The 21,749-nt window shown below is 39.9% G+C and overlaps 1 protein-coding gene across 3 annotated transcripts in view; it reads left to right on the top strand.

The window, feature by feature from the left end:
• The window catches only part of METTL4 (methyltransferase 4, N6-adenosine), a 37,769-nt gene extending 19,558 nt beyond the window's left edge, over nt 1-18,211 (top strand). Inside the window, exons 8-10 of one of the 3 annotated variants that reach the window (XR_008731166.1) lie at nt 11,644-11,718; nt 14,413-14,564; nt 16,356-18,211. Coding sequence is in view for 2 of the 3 variants with exons in the window: in XM_055703498.1 (XP_055559473.1) it covers nt 11,644-11,718; nt 16,356-16,423 (143 nt within the window). In the remaining variant the exon portion in view is untranslated. Of the gene's footprint in view, nt 1-11,643; nt 11,719-14,412 lie in introns of all 3 variants that reach the window. The other 2 variants (XM_055703498.1, XM_055703500.1) reach the window with 2 other exon arrangements.
• Nucleotides 18,212-21,749: the final 3,538 nt, after the last annotated feature.

Below are 21,749 nucleotides of genomic sequence, written 5' to 3'. Positions count from 1 at the left end.
AGTTGTATTTTTAAACTTCTATAAAGTAAAAAGAATTATACCAGTAAGATATGTTTTTGGAATAGTGATAGCTAGGCGTGAACTCCTGTGGAAACAGAAAAGTTTCTTTTGCAAGATTAAACATTATTTAAAAAGTGAAGTGAGCATCTCTTGCCTCTTTATAGGATTCATTTCAGGTAGGTGTCAGCAGCAGCAAAGATTTGACTTTGAAAATCCATTTCCAAACTACATAAACAACTGTAAAATTACAGGAGAAAAACGCTATTATGCCTTGAGAATTATGGTCATTAGCCTCAATGTACCATTTAAGACTTACCTATGGCTTATTTTGAGTTGTACATAATAGTAAAGGAATGGAAAATGGCTAATAGCCAAGGGACGAGGTGATGAGGTTTGTTCAAGTTGCTGAAAGAACTCTTGTGGTGTCCCAGCTGGCAGGTGTTTTCATAAAATGAGAATAGTTTGGGTTGGAAGGGACCTTAAAAGGTCGTTCAGTGCAACCCTCCCTGCAATGAGCAGGGCCATCTTCAACTTGATCAGGTTGCTCAGAGCCCCATCCAGCCTGACCTTGAATGTTCCCAGATATGGGGCATCTACCACCTCCCTGGGTAATGTCTTCCAGTGTTTCACCACCCTTTGTTGCATTAACAAAGCTTGAGCCTGCAGTTATTAAACACTTAAACCCCACCATGCTGGGAGGGGTGAGTGGAGATTTTGGTTGTCAGAAGCAACTTGGCATGGACCAGTCTAGAGACTTTTGGGAGGGGATGCTCCTGCAAGACGGTGTTCCTAAACTGGGTCTTACAGGATGTTCCCAAGGGGAGAAGTGAGCCTCATACAGAACAGTACGATAGAAATGATCTCACCCAGAAAGCTGTTTCTGTGGTTCAGCCACAAGTGCGCTTTGCTGCTGGAGAAGGCATCTTGGGTACTCCAAATTAAATGGTGATCACCTGAGAAGAGCACAGGTACAATCTTGTTTGTGGCCCGCTGTCAGATGTGGGAGGGCATGGCTACAGATGCCAAGAGTATGGCCTGGTTTGAGAGAAAGCGTTTTTAAGGCTGTGATCGGGCAGCGCTGGAGGGGTGACTGCTCTGCCAGTATTTTGTAGAGAGAATTGCGTGTGTGTGTGCATATTTGTGTGTGCATGCAAAGCTGGTCTGTTGGAGTAGTGTCAGTCAGGGGTATACTGTCCTTTGAATAACAAGCAGAGTTATGCATTGCTAGAAATCTAATACCTTTGCATTTTTACTTGTCGGTGCCCTATGTTACTATTTTGTGGGGGAACAATATTTTTTGTTTGTTTAGAGATGCCCTGATAACACACATGGTTAAAAGCTTGCCTGGGGACTACATGACGGTTATATTTTTGCTTGATGTTTTCCTGAAGGCCTAACATTGACACTGATAAGTGAACAGCAGAGCAGCTGTCAAGGTGGGTTCCCATGGCCCTGGCCATGTCTTGACAGTGCCAGAAGCACACAGACGGTTGGGCAGGTGGGTGGTTTCACTTGTCCTATGGCAGCTGCAGTTCACCTTAGCATCACTAAAATGCCATCAAAGCAGCTCTGACTTGGCTGGGTCACCTTGCTGGGCCTAGCTATAAGGATTTTCATTGCTGGCATAAAGGAGGTGAGGCTATGACCTCATCAGGTTTTTCTTTGGGTGGATTGTAAATTTTATGGAAAAAAAAAAATTGTTTTAGCTTGCAAACGTTTTTTATTAAACTTGTTGAACTCCACTGGTGTGCTGCAGAGCCTGGGCTTTTAGCTTTGAATGTGAGCCTGCCACATGGGCTGTCCTGGGATTAAGGAGTTATGGCCCTGCTCCATGGGGCTGAGACCCAAAATGCTCACAGTTTCCAGGCATCCTCTTGGAAGCGCTCTGGCTGCCAAACCGCAGGTGGTCCCCCTCAGAGGTCCTCCCTTCCGGCTTTTTAGGTTTTCAGCTCCCTCTCGGTTCTATGGGAAGAAGGGCTGGGAGACACAGTTGACACTGTGGTCTTGGCACTGGAATCCCTGTGGTTTTTTTCTTAAGAAATGTTGCGGTTTTAATCTTTTCCTTGTGATGAGAAAATCTGAAATTTATATTACTTATTTCAGCATATTTACATATTTCAGTTAGTAGTTTGCCATTTACTTATGACAAAATAAGTTTGACTTTCCATAAGCTCTGGTTATTGCTGTGTAGTTCTGCTTCCTTTCTCCTTTGCTGTCTTCTGTTTCTCAACTGATTTGCTTCGAACAAACATCCATTTACACATCAGTAACTTTATTTTGTTACATCAGTCTCATTAGTGTTATTGGAATCGCCGTAGATTTCATGTAACTGTTGGGAAGGCTTGGCCATAAGATTGTGTGGTTTAGGAAAACCCAATTTGAATTGATCTGTTACCTGTTCACACTAAGAACTGTATGTAACTGAGTGTAGCATGGGGTTGGAAACAAGTAGGTGGAGGTGAGAGAAGAAAGAGGGGCTGCTTAGTAAACACAAGCAACAGCATCATTGATTATGCAGCAAGAGCCATCTTGAGACATCTGAAGTACCACGTGGCCACACTCTTGGAGTTTAGGATTTGAAATTGTAGCAATAGTGAAATTAGCGGCTGTCACAGGGACATAAAGGTGTGCAAACCACGTGAGAGAGATCTGTGATTTCTCTGTTAATCATTGTGTCGCCTAATTCGTAGGTATGAAGATAGAAATGAATCAGCAGTAGGTAAGATAAACAGAACAACAGTACCATAGCAGGATTGTTTTCAACAATTGGAATTTTATTTACCAGTTTTCTGGTGCTACCTGTTTGATAACAAAAGAACAAAATGAGGCCTTATTTGGTGACACTAATGGAAATGATAGCCCTGCCTCTGAATACAGATGACTTTTTTCAGCCCAGCTAGGGAGATCATATTCATGATTAACATACTATTAATAAAATGCTATGAAGGCAAATATTTGAGTAAGATTTTTCCCTGACATTCAATACACAGTGCTATGTCTTCTTTTTTCCCCTGTCAGTAAGTAAATTGTCTTAAAATAAAACAGTGTATTGCTTATCACTAGTTGGAATATTGGGCATCCTTATCCAGTTTTCCTTTTCTTTTGTAAAAACCAAAAATTTTCTGCTGAGGGAAAGGGAGGTCAGTCATTCTCGGTTTATCTGTAACATTGCCTCTATTTGCCTCAGATTAAACCTTGTGAAGCTGACAGTCCCGTAAGCATCTGGAACTGGTAGGATATTCCTCACCTTGGCCTGTCTTAGACCTCCTCTTTTTTCCATTCTCTTTCCTTCCTTAAACAGCATTTCTGTTAATGTGTGAGAAAATGAGGGACTGTAGAGAGGAAATATTGCAGTGGAATAATGGGAAGAGAACTGTACACTTCCATAGTCTAGTCCACAGCTAGTGCCACTGCAATACTCACGACTCTCTAAGCCACCGTTGTGGACTAGCTCATACATACGTTTGAGACTTTACAATCTGTAATGATCCATCTCTTAGCCTTTTTGGAGATGGTGTCATTTTTCAATACAGAAGCGTGAGTGTAGTTCCACTGGCCAGCATCTTTAGCACAGTGGACATTGCATGGTGCTGGTTACAGGTCAATTGCAGAAAGTACAAAAATGTGCATTTAATTTCTGACCTTGTTTTGTCTATTATGTTTTCCTTTTTAAAAAAACTATTTTGCTTAAAGGAGGACCCAGGTAAACAATTGTGTTATTCGTACAAATTGCAAGATGAGGGTCAAAATGTGAAAAATGTCATTGTTTTCTCATCTGCCTAAAGGACTGTAGCGGTTTAACCCCAGCTGACAGCTGAGCACCACACAGCCGCTTGCTCGCTACCCCCCCGCAGTGGGCTGGGGAGACAAGCAGAAACACCATGGATACTTCAAGATGTACCTGCTCTGGTGTGGACATACCCATGGCCACAGATGCTTCGGAGTCTCCTGCTCCCACGTGGACTCAACCGCAGGTCACAGTCCCTTCAACTCGAGCTCACACTGGAGTTCCAGTCTGTCCAGTACAGAAGCCCAGAAACAGCAGCGATGCCCTGGCCACCTGCCAGCCCCAGCGCATCGCCATGGCTGCTATCGAAATGTTCCCAGACACAGCACAAGATGAGAACCAGTACTGCCGTATGGCAAGCAGTGAAAGCAAAAAGCAGCCACTAGCAACCACTAGACTAATAGACACTAAGGCAAACAAGCCCCATGGCAAGCACAGAAGCCTGCCGATTAATAGCTAAACAGCAATAACAGCTATAAATCTGAACTAGCACATTCCAAACAAACCTATCATTATCTTGAACCCTTTGAGCCCCATGTTGGGTGCCAAAAAGGACCGTTGTGGTTTAACCCCAGCTGGCAGCTGAGCCCCACACAGCTGCTCACTCATCTTCCCCCTGTGGAATGGGGGAGAGAATGCAAAGAGTAAAAGTGAGAAAACTCATGGGTTGAGGTACAGACAGTTTAATAAGTAAAGCAAAAGCCACACACACAAGCAAAGCAAAACAAGGAATTTGTTCACCACTTCCCATTGGTGTTCAGCCATCTCCAGGAGAGCAGGGCTCCATCACATGTAACTGTTACTTGGGAAGACAACATCACTCTGAACACCTCCCTTCTTCTTCCCCCAGCTCTATACACTGAGCATGACGTCATATGGCATGGAATATCCCTTTGGTCAGTTGGGTTTGGCTGTCCCAACTCTGTCCCCTCCCAACTCCTTATGCCCCTGCCCCAGGCTGCTCGCTGGTGGGGTGGGGTGAGAGGCAGAGAAGACCTTGGTTCCGTGTAAGCACTGCTCAGCAGTAAGTAAAACATCTCTCTGATACCAACACTGTTTCCAGCACAAATGCAAACCATAGCCCCATACTAGCCACCATGAAAACAATTAGCTCTACCCCAGCCAAGCCCAGCACAATGAGGCAGAAATTATTATATACGTCAGTAACTGAAATAATTGCTAACAATTAATAGGCTAAAAATACCAAGCAATGTGGATCATGATTTTACAGGATCATTAACTGAAGTTTGTAGCTAAATTTTACTGTTTTGTTTAATAGTACTTGTGACAGTTATACACTATTAATTCAGGAGACAGCTTATTGAAAATATTTTTATGACACTGTTACTGCACTCAAACTTTTCAATGTGTGGTTTTAACTATGTGACCTTTGTATCTTTCATTACTCTGTGCACTCCAAAACTTAGGCTGAGTTCAGAAAATATGTGTCTTTTCCTAAGGTTCATGGTTCACCTGTCAGTTCACATAACTTCAAAGAGACAGTTCTGACATAGATATACTTTTTCCCACATTAAAGTGACCCAGTCAAAACTCTCATCTAAAATTTTATAAGGCCTGCAGCCTAGCTCATTAAAAAACAACAAAACCCCCCCCCCCAAAAAAAAACCCCAACACAACAAGAGGGTTTAGATTGCAAAGAACTATTTCTGATCAACTAATGGGCAGGAAAAGTTATAAGGATTTCTAAATTTCTAATAAGGTCAAGGAAGTGCAGAACATAAGAGCAATTTGAATAATGTTATAATTTTCACCGTGTGATGCAACTCACACATATAATTCTTTGGTCCTGTGATCTTCAAGGTTAATTGTGATAACCCTCAACTAAAAAATGCAACAGGAATCAACAATGTTAACATTCCTCCTAACATTACAGGAGGAGACTTCCTGGTTTTCTAGTGCTGAAAAGCCTCTTTTACAGAGACTGGGAACTGTCTTGCACGACAATTTCACAATTTCATTTTGTTGATACAATCATAGCTTTGTATAGCCATTTACATAATGACATTATAGGTCTGTAAAAGAAACAGGACTGCATTATTCCATAACAAAGTTACTGAGGTTTTGGTATTATAATAATACTAAGACTTTGTTTTTACATAGGATTTTAATGAGAATGCTTTTTAAAGGAAATGATTTAACCATTATCACATTGCTTTTTTTGAGGTCTTAAGGCGACCTCAAAAGCCTAGGCTTTTTGCAGGCTGTCTGCTGGCAATAGCTGGCAATTTCACTCCAAATCACTAGGGGGAATGAACTATTATTTTAAATTAGTGGCTTGTCTATTCTTGTCCTCTGCATACAGGTGTGAGAAGGTGAAGCACAATAAAATTGCTTATGTCTTTGTCACACGTGTTTCTTTACAGGAGGATTTGATTATTGTACTAAGCTGTGTGTGCAAAAGAAGAAGATATCCCACAGATTTGGAGAGGAATGATGGGCAGTCAGTAGTGACCAGACAGTGGGATTGGTCCTCTCTGTGGGGTATGCACTTCCTTGTAGTTGATCTCTCCATAGTGGCGAGTACTCTGCTTGGAAAGGTTGCGTCAATAACAGGGGATTCACTTAAAATGAAGGTGTTGCCTCTGAGTTGTTAAGTCATAAGTCTTTACCGGAAATCTAAATTAGCACTCTGAGTTTTCCAGATCTGAATGTTATGCAAAACCTCTTTGTTGACAGTAGTAGCAAAACCAAGTAAAAATAAATCCAGATGCGCCGGTAGAGTTAAGACTCCCTTTGCAGCCCAGAGATGTGAGACTATATCTGTTGTCTTCATCATTTTTTACTGTCTAGCCATTTATGAAATGCTTACCCAGTGAAGATGTAATAGTTTTAATTTAAAATCTTGGTACTAGATATTTAGTCTGAGACCAGCTGTGACACTTAAGTATTTCCTGCTTTGATGAACCAGATGATGAAATAATCTAATTAGTCTCCTCATGAGAAGCAGTCAGAAGTATGATAGCTTTCCTATTTAAGAATCAATAAAATGGCAAGATGGTAAAATCTGTCAGGGCATCTGTAACATGAATGTTTTATTATGAAAAGATGGAAGCTTCATACAGATCTGATTACAGAACATGGCTTATCTTCCTTTGCAATAGCCAGAGATTAGCAAACAGTCCTTATCCTTTTACATACTCCATGTATTTGTGTGTGTGAGAGAGAAGGGAGTATTTTACAGATACAAGTCCTTAGTTTTCTTTCTCCCAGTGGGTACTGTAGATGATTACTTCATTTTTGCAAGACCTGTATTCTTCCTCATCTTTCTGTATAGCAGTTATTGGAGGTACATGTGTTGATCCTCAGCTCGTATGCACTTGGGAAGTTACACTGAAGTTGGTGAAATTGTGCTAGTTTACACCAGCAAAGCCATAGCCCTTTACCTGACCGTTCCCGGTGTCCACTTTCCCCATTGCTGATGAACCCTTCTGTGAATTTCTCAGCTTATTCAGACTGTAGAAAACAACAGACAGCTCCCTATAAGGCAGGCGTAGTGTTTTCTAAACCATCTGTGACTATTTTTTGACTCATCTTTTTCCACGTGACCCCAGCCTTTTCACTCCCTGCAGCAGAAGTAGCTCCTTCCATGTCTCTTGCAGGGGCATCAAACCAAGCCATAATTACAGGCTGCATGTGTTTAGACTTAATCCTTTGCCTGGAAGGAACTGAGCTGCTGCTAGCAGTTACGGGTACTTGCAGTTCCCTGTCCTGTGAACGTTGCAGCCTCGTGTTATAATCTCCATTCGTATCCCACCTGCTGTAGAAATGAACTACAGCTGCTCTTGCTATCTATCATTTTTAACATCTTTTATGTCTTTTATTGACCTTTAGAAACATCACAAACTACAGCCTTAGAAACACTGAGCTAAGTATCTAGCAATTCTCACTTCTAGGTCACACGGTGTGTTGGAGCTATGCTTTCTCTTTTATGGTAACACTTTCACCTGCAGACATTTCCCTTTTATCTGCTTGTCCTAGTATAGCTTGTTCATGTGGAAATATAAATCTGTTTAATCTGTTTAGATAGAAAAAAGACCAAATATTTCAGGAGTCTTTCTAAAAGCAGCCAAAGCATTTATCTACTTCAGTTACAAGTATTCCAGCTATACCCAACTGAGCTCTATGTCTGGGGAGAGCTTAGTATCATACAGAGTTCTCCAACTGGATGGGGATCTTTACTGTATCATTTGTGAGTAGTAAGTCTCTTCTTTGACATTTACAGATGGTGTTGCCATTTCTTACCTTCTAACTTTTCCAGGCAGTGAGTCTTCCAGGAGGGCCTGAGCTGTCTCAGGCTGAGGCTCACTCGCCTCCTAAGGGAAATTGTTTTGCAGTTTCAAATACCTCAGCTATTCATAAAAAGGCAATGCGACTTTGCTAGCCTGAAGAGTACATCTGTCTCAGTGACTCACCACAGAGATGCTGAAAACAAATCCACTTGCCAGTCCTGATAGCGGTGCTTGGTTAGTTGGTGATTTCATCCAGTTGGAAGGACAAAGGTAAGCCTTCTCAGGAAGGGCTTTGGGCAGATGGGTCAGGCAGAGGCACCCAGCCAGGACAGCAGCTCAAGGGGAGAGAGAGCTGAGGGGTGCATCATCTGGTTCATTAGAGGAGGAAGCACTTACCTGTTACGGGTGGTGTCAGACTGAATCTCTAGCACCTAGGAGAAGAAAGAGAACTGTTGGGTATAACCAACAGGGACTCTAGGAAGAGGTGACTGGTAGCATGTAATGGGGAAGCTTTGTGAGGACCTCCAAGAGAAAAGTAAGAAGTCTACGTAAAGTCTGAATTCCAAAATAAAGGGTCAGTATAAAGGTTAGGATTCCTAGTGAAAACTTGCAATGCGCTACTAGCCTTTAAAATATTTAATGAACTTTTCACTTATTTCTTGAAAATTTTACCTGTGACGAAGATTCTGTTTAGCTTGTGTGGCCTGAGCTTGTTTCTGAGTTAGTTTCTCCTCCCAGTTTATGTTGGCAGTACGCTCAGCTGTGCATGATGCAAAATGCTTAGCCGTGTATAATGGAAAAGATTGGAAAGGCAACTCAGGCCTTCAGCTGTGTTTTTTAAAGAATCACTTTTCACATGCTCATTACTGAGTAAGAAGCTCAGTTTCATATATGCTAAGTCACTTAGCATGGTTTACTAAGTCACAAAGATGGTTTACTTACTCCGTCTTTGGCAGCATGATAGTAGGTGAAAAATGAAAATGGAGGGTCTGGAATAAGATGAGAAAAAGCAGAATCAATGGTTTCAGAACATTGTAATGAGGGATAATGTGTAAAATAATGTAATGTAAAGGGTCAGCATTCTATTAGACAATGTTGTGGTACGTTGTGGTGTTCACAGCAATTGATCTCATGTCATGCTAGACCTAGATCTGCTTGACATTTATTTATGCTTTCACATGATTTTGAATGTCACAAAACAGTCACCTGACTCTTGAAAATCCAGCTGAGACAAGAGTATTTTATTTCTTTAGCTCTGAATAATAGAAATGCTTAGCAGGTACAGTTGGTACTTCCTCAGCCAACTAATAGAATAGGATAAGACTTACTTTGAGAACTTTATTTTGTTCAACAGGTAATATAGCCATCAGTCACTCATTGCCAGTCTAAGTGTGTATTTGCAGTGTGCATGGGTTTTTAAATGTGCTCTCTGTCTGGGATAGGTTTTGTCTTGCCAGACAACCAAAATGGATGCATAGTCTATTATTGCTCAGTTCAAATCTGACTATTGCTTACAACGACAACAAAAAGATCACAGCAGAGAAAATGGTCCACAGTTGTGTAAAAGAAGATGTGCTAGTTACTGAATGAACTGAAAGCAGAGCTAGATGTCACTGCCAGTTCTTTTCCTGTGTGCTAGAGGTGAATATCCCGTGGTGTCCGGTCTTACCTAGCATGTTCTTCTACAAACCCTCTGTTGCGGAAAAGCTGGTTGTCAACTGAAGAAAAGCAGCAAATACTGAAAACCACTGATGGTGGCACTAGAGGCCTATCCCTGTATTCTCCTCTCCAGAAAGCTAATAAAGAACATCAAAAATAGATGTTATCAGGCCATCAAGAATTAACAACATGCAGCAGATGGTAACACCTACCCTTTGCTATATACCTAATTTTAGCCCAGACTATTTACCAGCAAGCTGTGGCAAAGGTTAAGGAATCCAGCTCTGAGGAGTGGGAAGTGAGTAGAAGACAGGAGGGAGCGGAGAGGTTCTCTGTCACTTCTGGCCCTCTTTTAGGTTACCATTTTAATCAGTGGCTTTGCACACTATTATTACTCTCAGTGAAATGAATGAAGGTGGTTCCTTCAAACCCAAACTATCAACTGATAGTTTACAGCCCACAAAATCTATGACACACCCAAGAAACTGGAGCTATATGTTATGGCTGAAATTGAATGATCTTCCTGAAGGTCTTGTCAAGGGAAATGCAATTACATTACGCAGTGTACGTGTATGTGCATGTGCTTATGGATGTACATATGTATTTTCACTCATCGTGTTGTGTCCTTACCTGGCATTTTCCCTCTGCTTTATTCATTTTTCTTTCCTGACACTATCAACGCTGTGATTTAGGACAGTAAATGTGCATTGATGCATGTTGGATGCGCCACCTTTGTGATGGATCATCTAGACTGAGAGCATGTTTTCACTGCCGGCTTAACTCAGGTTCCCACCCACATTTTAGTACAAATCTGTCTGTCAGCAGTGCACTTAAACTTTTCACCTGGGCTTATCTGAACTCTGAAAAGATGTCTGCTGGCCCAGCAAAGGGCACAGGCTAAAGGCAAGGTGCTGCTGAAAGGCAGTCTCTGAATGTCCAACTCATCAGTGCAGCTCTGCTGTGCCCAGTCCGGCACAGGGAATGAAAGATGTCGAGAATTCTCCCCCTAGGATGAAGGATGCCACTGGTGGGGTCAGCAGGGCCCGCAGCAGATAGGTTTGATACCCAGGTGGTCTGGTTTCTCAACTAGAGGAGAAGCTGGTGCCACTGCTGGAGGTGTCCACCCTGGAGGCTGCAGCCCCCTGGCAAGTGACAATTGGCATTTAACAGCCTCACCTGTGTGCTCTGCACCACCGAGGCCAAACTGTACCGACTTTGCTACAGACTTAGCTCATGGGTGTGCATGCTCACATCCTGCAGTGCAAGACCATCGTCGTTATGCTATCCAAGGGACTGACTGGATGCTCTGTCCTAACCTGCACCCTTTTATGGACCTTTTCTTGCTCAGTCCCTGCTAGGTGTCTTGGCCATAGGCTTAAATTTGCCCTGAGTCTGTACTGGGAAGTTGCAGGGAGGTCTACAGATTAGAAGAGCTGAAAACTTCTGAAGGAACATGTAAGCAATGGCAGGGTTTTCCCCCAAACATCAGAAGAAAAAAACCTTCCTTTGCTCCTCCTTTGAGAGGCTTATGTATAGATTTAATTTCTTTTTTTGTTTAATTGCCATATCACAAGCTGTGTTTCCTAATGGGAAGTTCGGTGCACAAGATGTTTTTCTCTGCTTTGGATGCTTTGTGTGAATAGCACTTCAGTGAGAAACTGCTCTGAGTTGCACAAGTGAAAAAAAAATGTCTCAAATCCCTGGTTCTGATATACTGACTAACTACTGTGAATTGTCTGTATTTTGTGCCTGGTTTGAAGTGCCTGAAAGTTATTGGTTTTTATATTTATTATTTAACAGACTTCTCCTGGGAAGACAGTTCTGGCCTCTCTAGTTGGTTCAGCCATGCTTTTGAAGACTAAAAAGCTTACAAACCTGTTCATTTTGAAAGTTACATTAATGGAAAAAGGACTTGATTTTTTTAAGGTTCTGTTTTCACATTTACAGTTGGAGAGATCATTCATAAGGAATTGTTTGAAGAGTTTTGCCTTTACATTTATAGACCTGCTGGAAATTTCACAGGTACCTGCATTAAATTTCTGTGAGTACTTCAGCACGAATATTTTTTGAGAGATGCAGATAGCCTTTTGTGAGTAGTCAAAATGTGAAATGCTGGTTGTATTAGTTAGGTAAAGCACAATTTGTTATCCCTGAGTGAATCTGATAGCACTGGTGATTACAAAGTACGCAGGAAGCCCCAGTGATGCCAGTAATTCTTGCGTGAGTAAATGCTAACCCATAAGAGCATTTAAGAAGGAAAATTATTAAAGTAACATAACTGTGTATCCCTGGACTCCCAGGGCTTCAATGTCTCTTCAACTCGTATTTGCATAACATCAAGTAAAATCAGTTGCTGGCAAATGCTGCTGTTACAACCAAGCTTTTTGTTGTTTTTTTTTTTTCTTGTTACTTAGTTAATGCAAAAAGTTGAGAAAACAAAGAAGAAAAAAAAACTTTAATGTTTCTTATTCCCATGCCCCTTTAATTAAGATCTCAAGAAGTTAATAACTTGTAATAAATTCTACCAAAAAAACCCAGAGAACATCTGGCATTTGACTTCATAGCAAACCTGGAAAACAAAAAGACACATTTTTGTCATTATCCAGCTGACTGCACCATCCTTGGGCAATAAGCAAGAAGCCAGAGTCTGATCTGCTTCCTCTGCTGCCTTAAACTGCAACAGGCCTTAAAAAGAGACTTTCTAGTACTAATAGTGTTGAAATTAAACTTTCAGAGGATTCATTCAAGTTGAAAGTTCGATTATGTTGACACACAAAAGACAAATGTCCTTTCTCTAAAGGACTTTATTCTGTGGCATGCTCAGGAGCTAGCAACAGCCTTGAGTTAATTGAATGCAGTATACGAGAGAAGTATAACATAGAATCCAGATGCAATACAATATATTCAAGTATTTGTCCATATGTAACCAGTTAATTGATTGTGTTGCTAGGAAGCACGATTCAAGGTTATTTTATTATCTTTAGCACAAAGCTGTACAATCACAACATCATACAGGTTGCAAAATACATTTAAGGGCAAGGTAGGCTTAGCTACAATGTTGAAAATGACAATGAATATTTTTGCTTGTTTCTATCTTACTGTACCCTTCATAGCTCAGGGACAGCATCTGGTGCTCAGTGAAATCCTCATTCTATTTAGTTTTTCTGCTAGGAGGAATGACGGTGACAGAAATTGTGTGTGGCTTCCAAGGGCATGCATTCTTGCTAAAAATGGTTCACATTTAGAGTCCTGATTCTTGACCAGTCCCAACCATTCATGTATTATGATTTAAGCCTCTCAAAAATACAGAGATGTTAAAAAAACCATAGAAAAAAATCCTACACAGGAGTTAGTTTCTTTGTCCTCTCTTTCTAAACCTTTTAAACACCTTTTTCTCCATTACCATGAAGTCTAGAAACTTATATAAAAGCTGAGATTCTCCTGGAAATCGTCCAAAGGTCTGGGGAAGTGCTGAAATTTCCAGACTTTTAATGAAAGTGTGGGAGCTATATACTCCTATTTCTTCTGCCCAAGTAATCATCTGGACTGTGTGAAGCTGATGTGAAGACAAATGTGAAAGTAACACTGCATCTTACGTTGCCTTTCTTTAGGTCCAAATACACCAAATCAGAGGGGTCTTGCTGGGTTAGAAAATTTTGCATTTTTGGGCTGGATTTCCTATTTTTTCTCCTGTCAGCCACCAGTGCAGCTGCAGGCAATGCTGCCCTGGATGAGGAGCAAGCTGGGGCAGTAGGTGGAGGGCAGTCAGCACCACAGGGCATGTGGATATTGCACCAGCCTATGTCACCCTTGAGGTACAGTGGTGAGGAAGGAATGAAAGGGTCAAGGTGAAGGTTTTTTAAGTTCAGGAAAAAGCTAAACCTCATTAAAGGCGTATGACATCTACTGGCCAAGTGAACAGCACAAGCTTACTTTACCACCATTCCTGTGCAAGCACATGTACACTTCAAATTGTACAGTTTTTGTGTGTAGCTGGGGGAAATGACATAATGTAAAATTTATAACTAGCTCTAACTGAAAATGATGAGGTAGCTATAAATGCTGTTACACAGTATCTGACATCTTAATTCCTTGCTATTTAAGGGAGACAAAATGTTTGTGAAACATCTGAAAAAGCTGTTATTTTTAACAAGTGACAGGCTGATCCTAGAACATAATGGCCAGGAGCTTTTTAGCAAATTAAATAGTATGATGTTCTTAGGATGAGTGTTAGCTAGAAAAAACTTCCCAGAAACAATTATTTGAGGGCTAAAAATGGGATTTTATTGGGGATGTCAAATTATTGTAAATTATGGGTAGCTTTGGAAAAGGGATTTCCATGCAGAAGTGTTACCTTACGTATCTTATCTATACATTAGATGTAGTCTGATTGTATCCAAGAGAATGAAAGCACACCCTCTATATCTTCAGTTACAGTGTCTGTGTCAGCATATCTCCTTGAGAGTGCTAGTCATGGTTTCCTCTAATACATTTAAAAAAGAATATGGATTGCATATTACTGTATATATTCTTGGATTTCTTTGAATTTAGTAGAAAGTTAGAAGTTAGCGTTGAGACCCTGAAGCACTGTACACAAACTAAGAAGTGATGATATCTAATAAGAAAGGAAATTGACAAGTTGAAACAGAATAATAAAGGAAGGAAAACATTGATGCCTGCATGATCCTGGAAGATGATTGTTATGTTCTGTTACAGAAATTAAAATAACTTCAGCAAGGATTTATTACTGAAGAAAAGTAGATGTGGGAATAAAACCCAGGAAAAAAAGCAAAACCAAAACACCACTGCAAACAAAAAGCCTTTGGCAGAGAAAGGACACCAATCAAGACACAAACTGAGTTTTGAAAGTATTGGTAATTAAAATGCTTCATTTAGTATGGACAATAATAAAAGAGAAGTATATTTGAAATCCAAAGCAGGTTTATTACTATAGCAGATCTTCTAGATGCTAGTTAAGAAGTTATGATTTATAATATCCAAAATTAACCCAGCTATAAAGAAATCTATCTGTTAATAGTTTTGCTACTGCATCTGCCATTTTGGTGCCTGAGCACCATTTGCTCTTTTTATCCGGGCTAAAAAACAGCAATCAAAAACCTGTGGAGAGTTTGTGTTTTTTAAGGATGTTCTAGCCCAAGCTGGTTTGATACAGCCACCTGCAGTAATTGCCCAGCTTGGTGATTCATTAACCAGTTGTTGAATTTTGTTTCCATGACAACTTCCTATATTGTATTATCTTATAAACTCAGTAGAATTCAACCATCAACTTAAAACACCTAAATGTTTCTCCGAGATGCATCTCTTGTTTCCTTGGCAACTTCCTTTCAAGTCACCCTAGGATATTTCAAGGCACCCAAGACAAATTCCATCACATTGATCTTTTTAATGAATTTACACTGACCTGCAGTATACTCATTGTACCAAACTTAAAATATTAGATGACAGAATCTTTATTGATTTCATTCAAATGCTGCTTCTCAGATGAAATCCAATTACTTTGACCCAGTGCGTACATTTTCCCCATTAAGGCTGCAAAAACAATGCTGTAAGGCACTATCTATATATATATACAGACCAATTTGAAGATTAAAACCAACTTTGCATACTAAGTGCAATATTTATGACAGAAACAAGGACACGTTTTTCTGCTCCAGAGTAATGTATAATTATTAAGATAAATTTGAATGAGACAAGGTGAATGCAGAAGAAAACACAAGAAGCATTAACGCTTGCATTCTTTCTGGTACATTGAAAATGCAGTAGTTAAAAAAATCATAACAGAAGCAGAACATCCCAGATGCTAAATCCCCACCCCCCAAAGAAAAGAAAAAGAAAAAAAAGGAAAGATGTAACACTGATGTCATCCTGGTCACAAAACATGGCAAAAGTTGGTGATTCAGTAGGTCTTCCCTTAGTTCTGCACATGCTATAAATTGTGCTGCCTTGGAGCAGCGTAAGATGCTGAAACAAACCAGATGAATCTTGCATCTTTGCTGCAGTCTCTTCCTCCAAAGTCCCTTAAGGAAACAGTGACCAGTTCTGAGCCAATATTTAGTCTCTACAGTGGGTAAAGGCTATTTTCATCTCCCACTTTTCTCCTTCCAGAGACTGGTCCCACAGCTTAAAGAAGTGAGAGCTGGATCTGTGACAATTGAATGAAAAAGCGGAAAGCAGATCAGACCGTGAAAATTAATCTCTTCTGGAGATAAGAAAGAGCTAAAAGTCTAAGATCCAGGCGCTTTAGTCTTATTACCCATCTACATTATTTATTCCTACCATCTCGGTATTCCCAGTGTAAATCCATATCCTATTATTTCTGAAACTGGCCTACCTTCTTACATCAGCATCTGTACTTTGCTGACCTCAGCCCTGGTTTAGCATCTTCCTGTTTTTCTCATGGCTTGCTTTCATCTGGTTTATTAAGTATGCTTCACTCTAAAGTGACCCAGACAACACAAGTGCACAGGCTGATTTAGCCTCTGTGCAGATGGATGCAGAAACCATTAAAGTTAGCACCTGCAGCATCCTTTGCCGACATGTTTTTCAGATCTCTCCTGCAAGGGTAATTTGCTGCTTTCAGAGATGTTCTGGAAGCTTTTGCATCTCAGTTTGAATGTCTCCAATTCACTGTTTTTCAGAGGAAGAGAGATGTGAAGTCGAGAGAGTGCTCCGCAGCGCCCGTGCTTGCTGCTTTGCCAACCTTTAGGAGCATTTGCTTTTGGAGCCGGAAGAAAATTTATGTTTGTGCTCATATTCGCAGAAGCTCAAGGTTTAGGAACAGGTGTTGACTCTGGCAGGATATTTCAAACTTGTTCTTAAAATTTCTTCACAAGGATGAAATAACCCTTCTTACATGACAAGAACAACTTCCTTTTCTGAATCTGTGTTACCGAGATGAGCTGGCTCAAGCAAGAGCAACTTTCTGAGTATGTTTGAATCTGAGGTTTTAATCTGAACCAGGTAGCCTTACCCAGGAAAGACTTGGGGGTAGTCTCTTTTGGTGAAGATCCTTTGAGTCTAGTTCTGTCTGGTGCACATGAGATCAGAAGGGAGGGAAGAAGCAGTGGAAGATGAGAAGGACCATGTTTTTACGGCTGTGGGAACTGGCTGTCATGGTGTCAAGAAATACAAATATTTATGTAAAAGAAATAGAATTGCTGCTGGCAAAGAGATGAATGAAGGATGTTTTAAGAGAGAGAAGAGTAATTTTACTGATTTGAAGTTAGGCTTGGTACCAAGGAGAAACCTAGACAAAATTAACTACTTTAAGCTTTTAAAAAGCCGATCAAGCAAACAGACCTTAGCAAAGCCTTGAATCACATTAATGCTAATCGACAGATGTGCAACACTTGAGAAGAAGATGAGACATAGAGTTATATATAAAAACTAAGTAACAATAGTTTTGTAAGAGGTAACTGGAGATGATTAATTCACACCTTAAAAAAAGAATTAGCGAGTTCTTTGTCTAAGCCAGAACGATCATTCCTCTACCTTGTATCTGCTGCTTTCTTACTTTCGCCTGGCAGGAAATGATCCTTTGAAGACATAATGACTTGTCTAATTTTCTGCATGTTAGAAGTCTCATTAAGTATAATAAATTATTAATGCCAAAGAGATTATGGTGGAGAGCGTTTGTTGGATCAAAGATACAAGTGTTAAGCCCTTCTGGCAAAAGCTGTGTTTGTCTATGTCTGTACAGTACCAGTTTACTGGGACCCCAAGCTTGATAGCCTGATAGCTTTGGGTAGGATAAATAATAACAACATTTATAGGGACCAGATTATATGATGAATGTGTCATTTCAGGCAAACTTCAAATGCTGGGCAAGTCAAATGCTATTAAACTTCCTTGTCTCTTAAGCTATATTATATCTTTTTTTTAAAAGAATTGCACATGCTCTTTCCAAATCTCCAATGCATTTCATAGTGTTTGGTAGATGACTTGCACTGCCAAGACTTGCTGTTATGCAGAATGCACTTTAATTAGGATTTTAATGGATTTCTTATGTCACCATTCAGGGTTATAATATGCTGTTTTCTCTGGTGTTTTAGCCTAGTGGTAAAATATTAATATAAAATTTTCAGTAGAAACTGCTCTTTGAAAGTATTTTTTTGTTCTTGCTTTTCTCAACTAATTGTTCTCTGTTACACAAGTATTTCGACTTTATTTAGGTGGGTGTATCAATACACGATAGACTGATTGCTGGAGGAGATTAAAGGACTAGGGTCAGGAAACACAGTAAAAGTCTTCCCAATGATTTCAATTCACTTTGGATTGTGCTGGAGCAAATACTTTAAAATACTACAGTTCCATATTGACACTAATGTTATGGCAGGTTCTTAGTAAACTAAGGTATTTTCTTTCTGAAAATACATGATGCCAAGACTAGAAAGAATATTTCCTGAAAGTGATCATCTGTTTGTTTTAGTCATAATGTAGCTCTGAGCAAGAAACACAAATGTATGTGTGTTTGAAATAAAGAGCATTTGTTGTACATATGGAATCTGTTTTTTGAGGTAATACCTTACTATACCACTGCTTTCAAATCATTGACAGAACTGTGGATATTTTTGAAGAGAAGGAACAATAGCAACAGCAGCTATATTTACTCTGGAGACAGCAAAAAATCCCACAAGGTCAGAGATAGGATGCTGATCTGTGCGTGTACTTTGGGTGTAAAGGAATGTAAAATATACGGCCTTTGTTCCATTTAGTTGAATTCCTGACTTTAATACAGGAGGATTGCCCGAAACAACAAAATGCTGCATGACATGGTGGTACCTCTTTTGCAGCTGGGCATGTGCCAATGACCTGAGGGTTACATCTGCTTTGCATATGAATTTGCACAGTATATTCATCAGAGCCTAATGGCAGGGTTAGCCTTTATATATTTGTATGAATAATAAAGCAACTGCATAAAATATGTTTCAAAGGCTGCAGGGGAAAAGGGTATAAAAAGGAAAACTGACACTTCTTGTGTCCATCCCTCTCTTCATGCATTATTTAACACGCTTTCCACTGCCAATATCCATCAAGCTGAAATTCTTCAGAAAAAAAAAAAAGCTAAAGCTTTGTTTGGAAGACAAAGAACCTCTCAAGGCAGATAATATTTGTCCTGAAGCTGAATGTTCACTTTGCTAGGTGCAAAGCAACATCAGAATAAAACAAGAAGATTTTGGTGCCAGCAGCACCCTCAAGTATATGTAGGAGTGTTGGAATCTCGTCCAAAACTGCCCAGCCAGTGAAGTGCACCATTCACCCTTATTCCCCATTTACTTTTGATTTCCCTGGGTGAAGTCTTAAAGCGGTGAAGACTTTGGAGTGCAGTTTTCAAATGATATTTGGCCTTATAAGGCCCAAGTTTGGGCTTCTCTCATGCCTGTAAAACCAGAAGGGTTTTCCACCAAGAAGTTCCTGGTAGCTGAGGACCCTTCTTCTCTGCCCATTACTTTGGACAGGGACTGTATGAGAAGTTATGTTGAGGAAGAAGTGGCTATGACCATTTCAAGTTGTGTTTTGGTCATTTGAGGCTTCTGCTAAGATTTATTTAGAGAACTTTCTTCTTCCCCATAGCATCTTTTTCTGTGCTCAGAATTGGCACTAGGGATTCCTCAGGGAAAGTCTGTTCTTTGACTAGGAAGCTCAACAACATCTAATCACTTTATAGAGAATTTCACTTCAGAGGCAGAAAATGTAGGCATTTCCCTCTTATGTGGTTTTTTTTTGTTTGTTTTGTTTTGCTTCTCTTAATTTCTTTTAAATAAAACTTAAATCTGCCTCGGCTGGTGAGGTCATCATAGACAACATGGGAAACAAATGAAGTATTTTCCAATAGCACATTTTAAGGCCAACAACCAGACAGACCAAGGGCCGTGCAGTCTAACAACATGTTAACAGAGAGGGACTGAATCTTCCATTGCACTGGTACAGCTAAGGTCAGCAGAAAGTAGCGTGCTGTCCTCACATATAGTCTCTTTTGTTAAGAAATGGCAACAAAAGTAAGGTTGAAGTGTCAGATTCTGTGCTTGCATCTGTGTTAGAGCCCCCCTTATCTTTGTCACAGACAGCTGGTGGGTGTGTGAACGTTCACTCTTGGTTGTAAATCAGACTTCAGCCCCAGCTGAGATCTCAGCTTAAGACCAGCACCCCTACCTCAGGCCCACCATAGTCATGAGGCCTGAAGAAATGGATAGATATATTCACTACAACAGAGTCCTGCTGACGTTAAGGCTGCACGTGGTATGGGTTTGGAGAGTTCTATCTGAGTCTATTATGACCTTGTCAAATATTTGCCTTTCACTTTGAAATAGTGCATGCCCGCTGTCAGCCAAGGTCACTTTTTTTTTGTTAGCCAGGAGGTTCGAGCCGTAGCAGATCTCCTTTTCTGCGGAGAAAATATCATTCCCCTAAACCACCCATATTATTGCTGTGCTAAATGTAAAGCCCTAGCAATTTAAACAGGAAAGTGCCTCATGGTTTGGAACAGACACTGTAAATCTGATGGGAACCAAGGGGCTTGGGTTACAGGTGTGTGACCCAATAGCCTGGTGAAAATCCATTTTAATTTGTCTACTTGTAAGGGTTTTTACATCACACTTCCAACACAGGTGTTCTTTTTTAGAAGACAGAAAACCTCTTTCTCTTTTAAACCAGTGATGTACCAATATTGAATGAATGTGAGCTCTATCTATATTTGACTGAAGCGCTTTTGTCATGGTCTGATCAATCTTTCCTGAAGCTCACAGAAGCCTTTGAGCTGGCTTTACTGAACTTTGCACTGTCTTTACTATATGACTGTAGTTTGTACGGGAAGGATCCAGAAGGCTTTGCTTACCTTAGATATTAATCTGCCATTTAGATACCTTAAGAGTTATTTATTCACATGACTGTTATGTCATTTTTTTTTAAATCCTTGCAAAGATTATGATTTATTATAGGTATGGTAACAGGACAATTTTTTATAATATAACTAACAAAATTGTTGAAATTGAGTGCCTTATTTTTGCAAATACTCTTGACAGATAATTCTGTGCTTGCTATACTTTTTATTACATAAATTAACAGCATGTACAATGATGGAGGATATAATCTAGTGACTCCAAATGAATATTTGCTTAATCAGGGACTCTAATCAATGTAAAAGTCAGAGGGTTTTATCATGAAAAGTTACAAGTAACTTCTGAATTTTATCTGTTTCTATTCCATGACTGTATTTGGAAAGTATCTATTTGCTATAGAACAATTATAACTGTATAGTCACAAAATTCTGTTGTAATAGGTGGTAGACTGAGGTGCTGCATTTACCTTCTCATGTGCCAAACAACTCCATGTTTTAAATCTCAGCAGTATATTTTTATTTGTCTGTCCAATGTAGATGTGGATGTGTAACTAATATCACTGAAATATATGCATACATTTCCATAATCAGAGTCTTGTGAGGATAGATTTGGATTTAATGGGGGGTTCAAGTCTTAAATGTCTTGCAAACGGCAATATATTGATTAATACTGTCCTCTCAACCAGCACTTAGTTTAACCTGTTTCCAAAATTAATTAACCTGTTTCCAAAAAATCCAGAAATCCACAACTGGAGTAGCCTAGCATTTAAATCTGAAAGATAAATAAAGTTAGATGGGCATACGGCAATTACACTATCCTTCTAAAAGAATATTATTGAATCTGTGGTTGGTAAACGTTTGGGAATAATTCTAAATATTTTTATGCAGAATGTATTCAGTAATTAGAATTGGCCCTTCAGGTAACCTTTCATACAGCAGCGATATTATTTCAAAGTGGAAAAGTGGAATTATTAAATGACTTAAGGGCACAATATTTACCAGATGTAATCAAAGTTTAAGAATGAAGAACAACCAAGACTTGGTTTTCTGTATAACTGCTTCCTGCAGAAATCACTTGAGCTGAAACTGAAACTGAACTGAAATCAGAGTACATGTGCTGGGCAGGGGAAGGTTTGCTTCCATTGGTCCTCCTTAATGAAATTCTCCATGTATGCTACACTGAAACTGTAGTCAC

This window comes from Falco cherrug, chromosome 3, assembly GCF_023634085.1.
Source record: "Falco cherrug isolate bFalChe1 chromosome 3, bFalChe1.pri, whole genome shotgun sequence".
NCBI classification, from domain to species: Eukaryota; Metazoa; Chordata; class Aves; order Falconiformes; family Falconidae; genus Falco; species Falco cherrug.
This window is presented reverse-complemented; position numbering and strand designations above follow the sequence as displayed.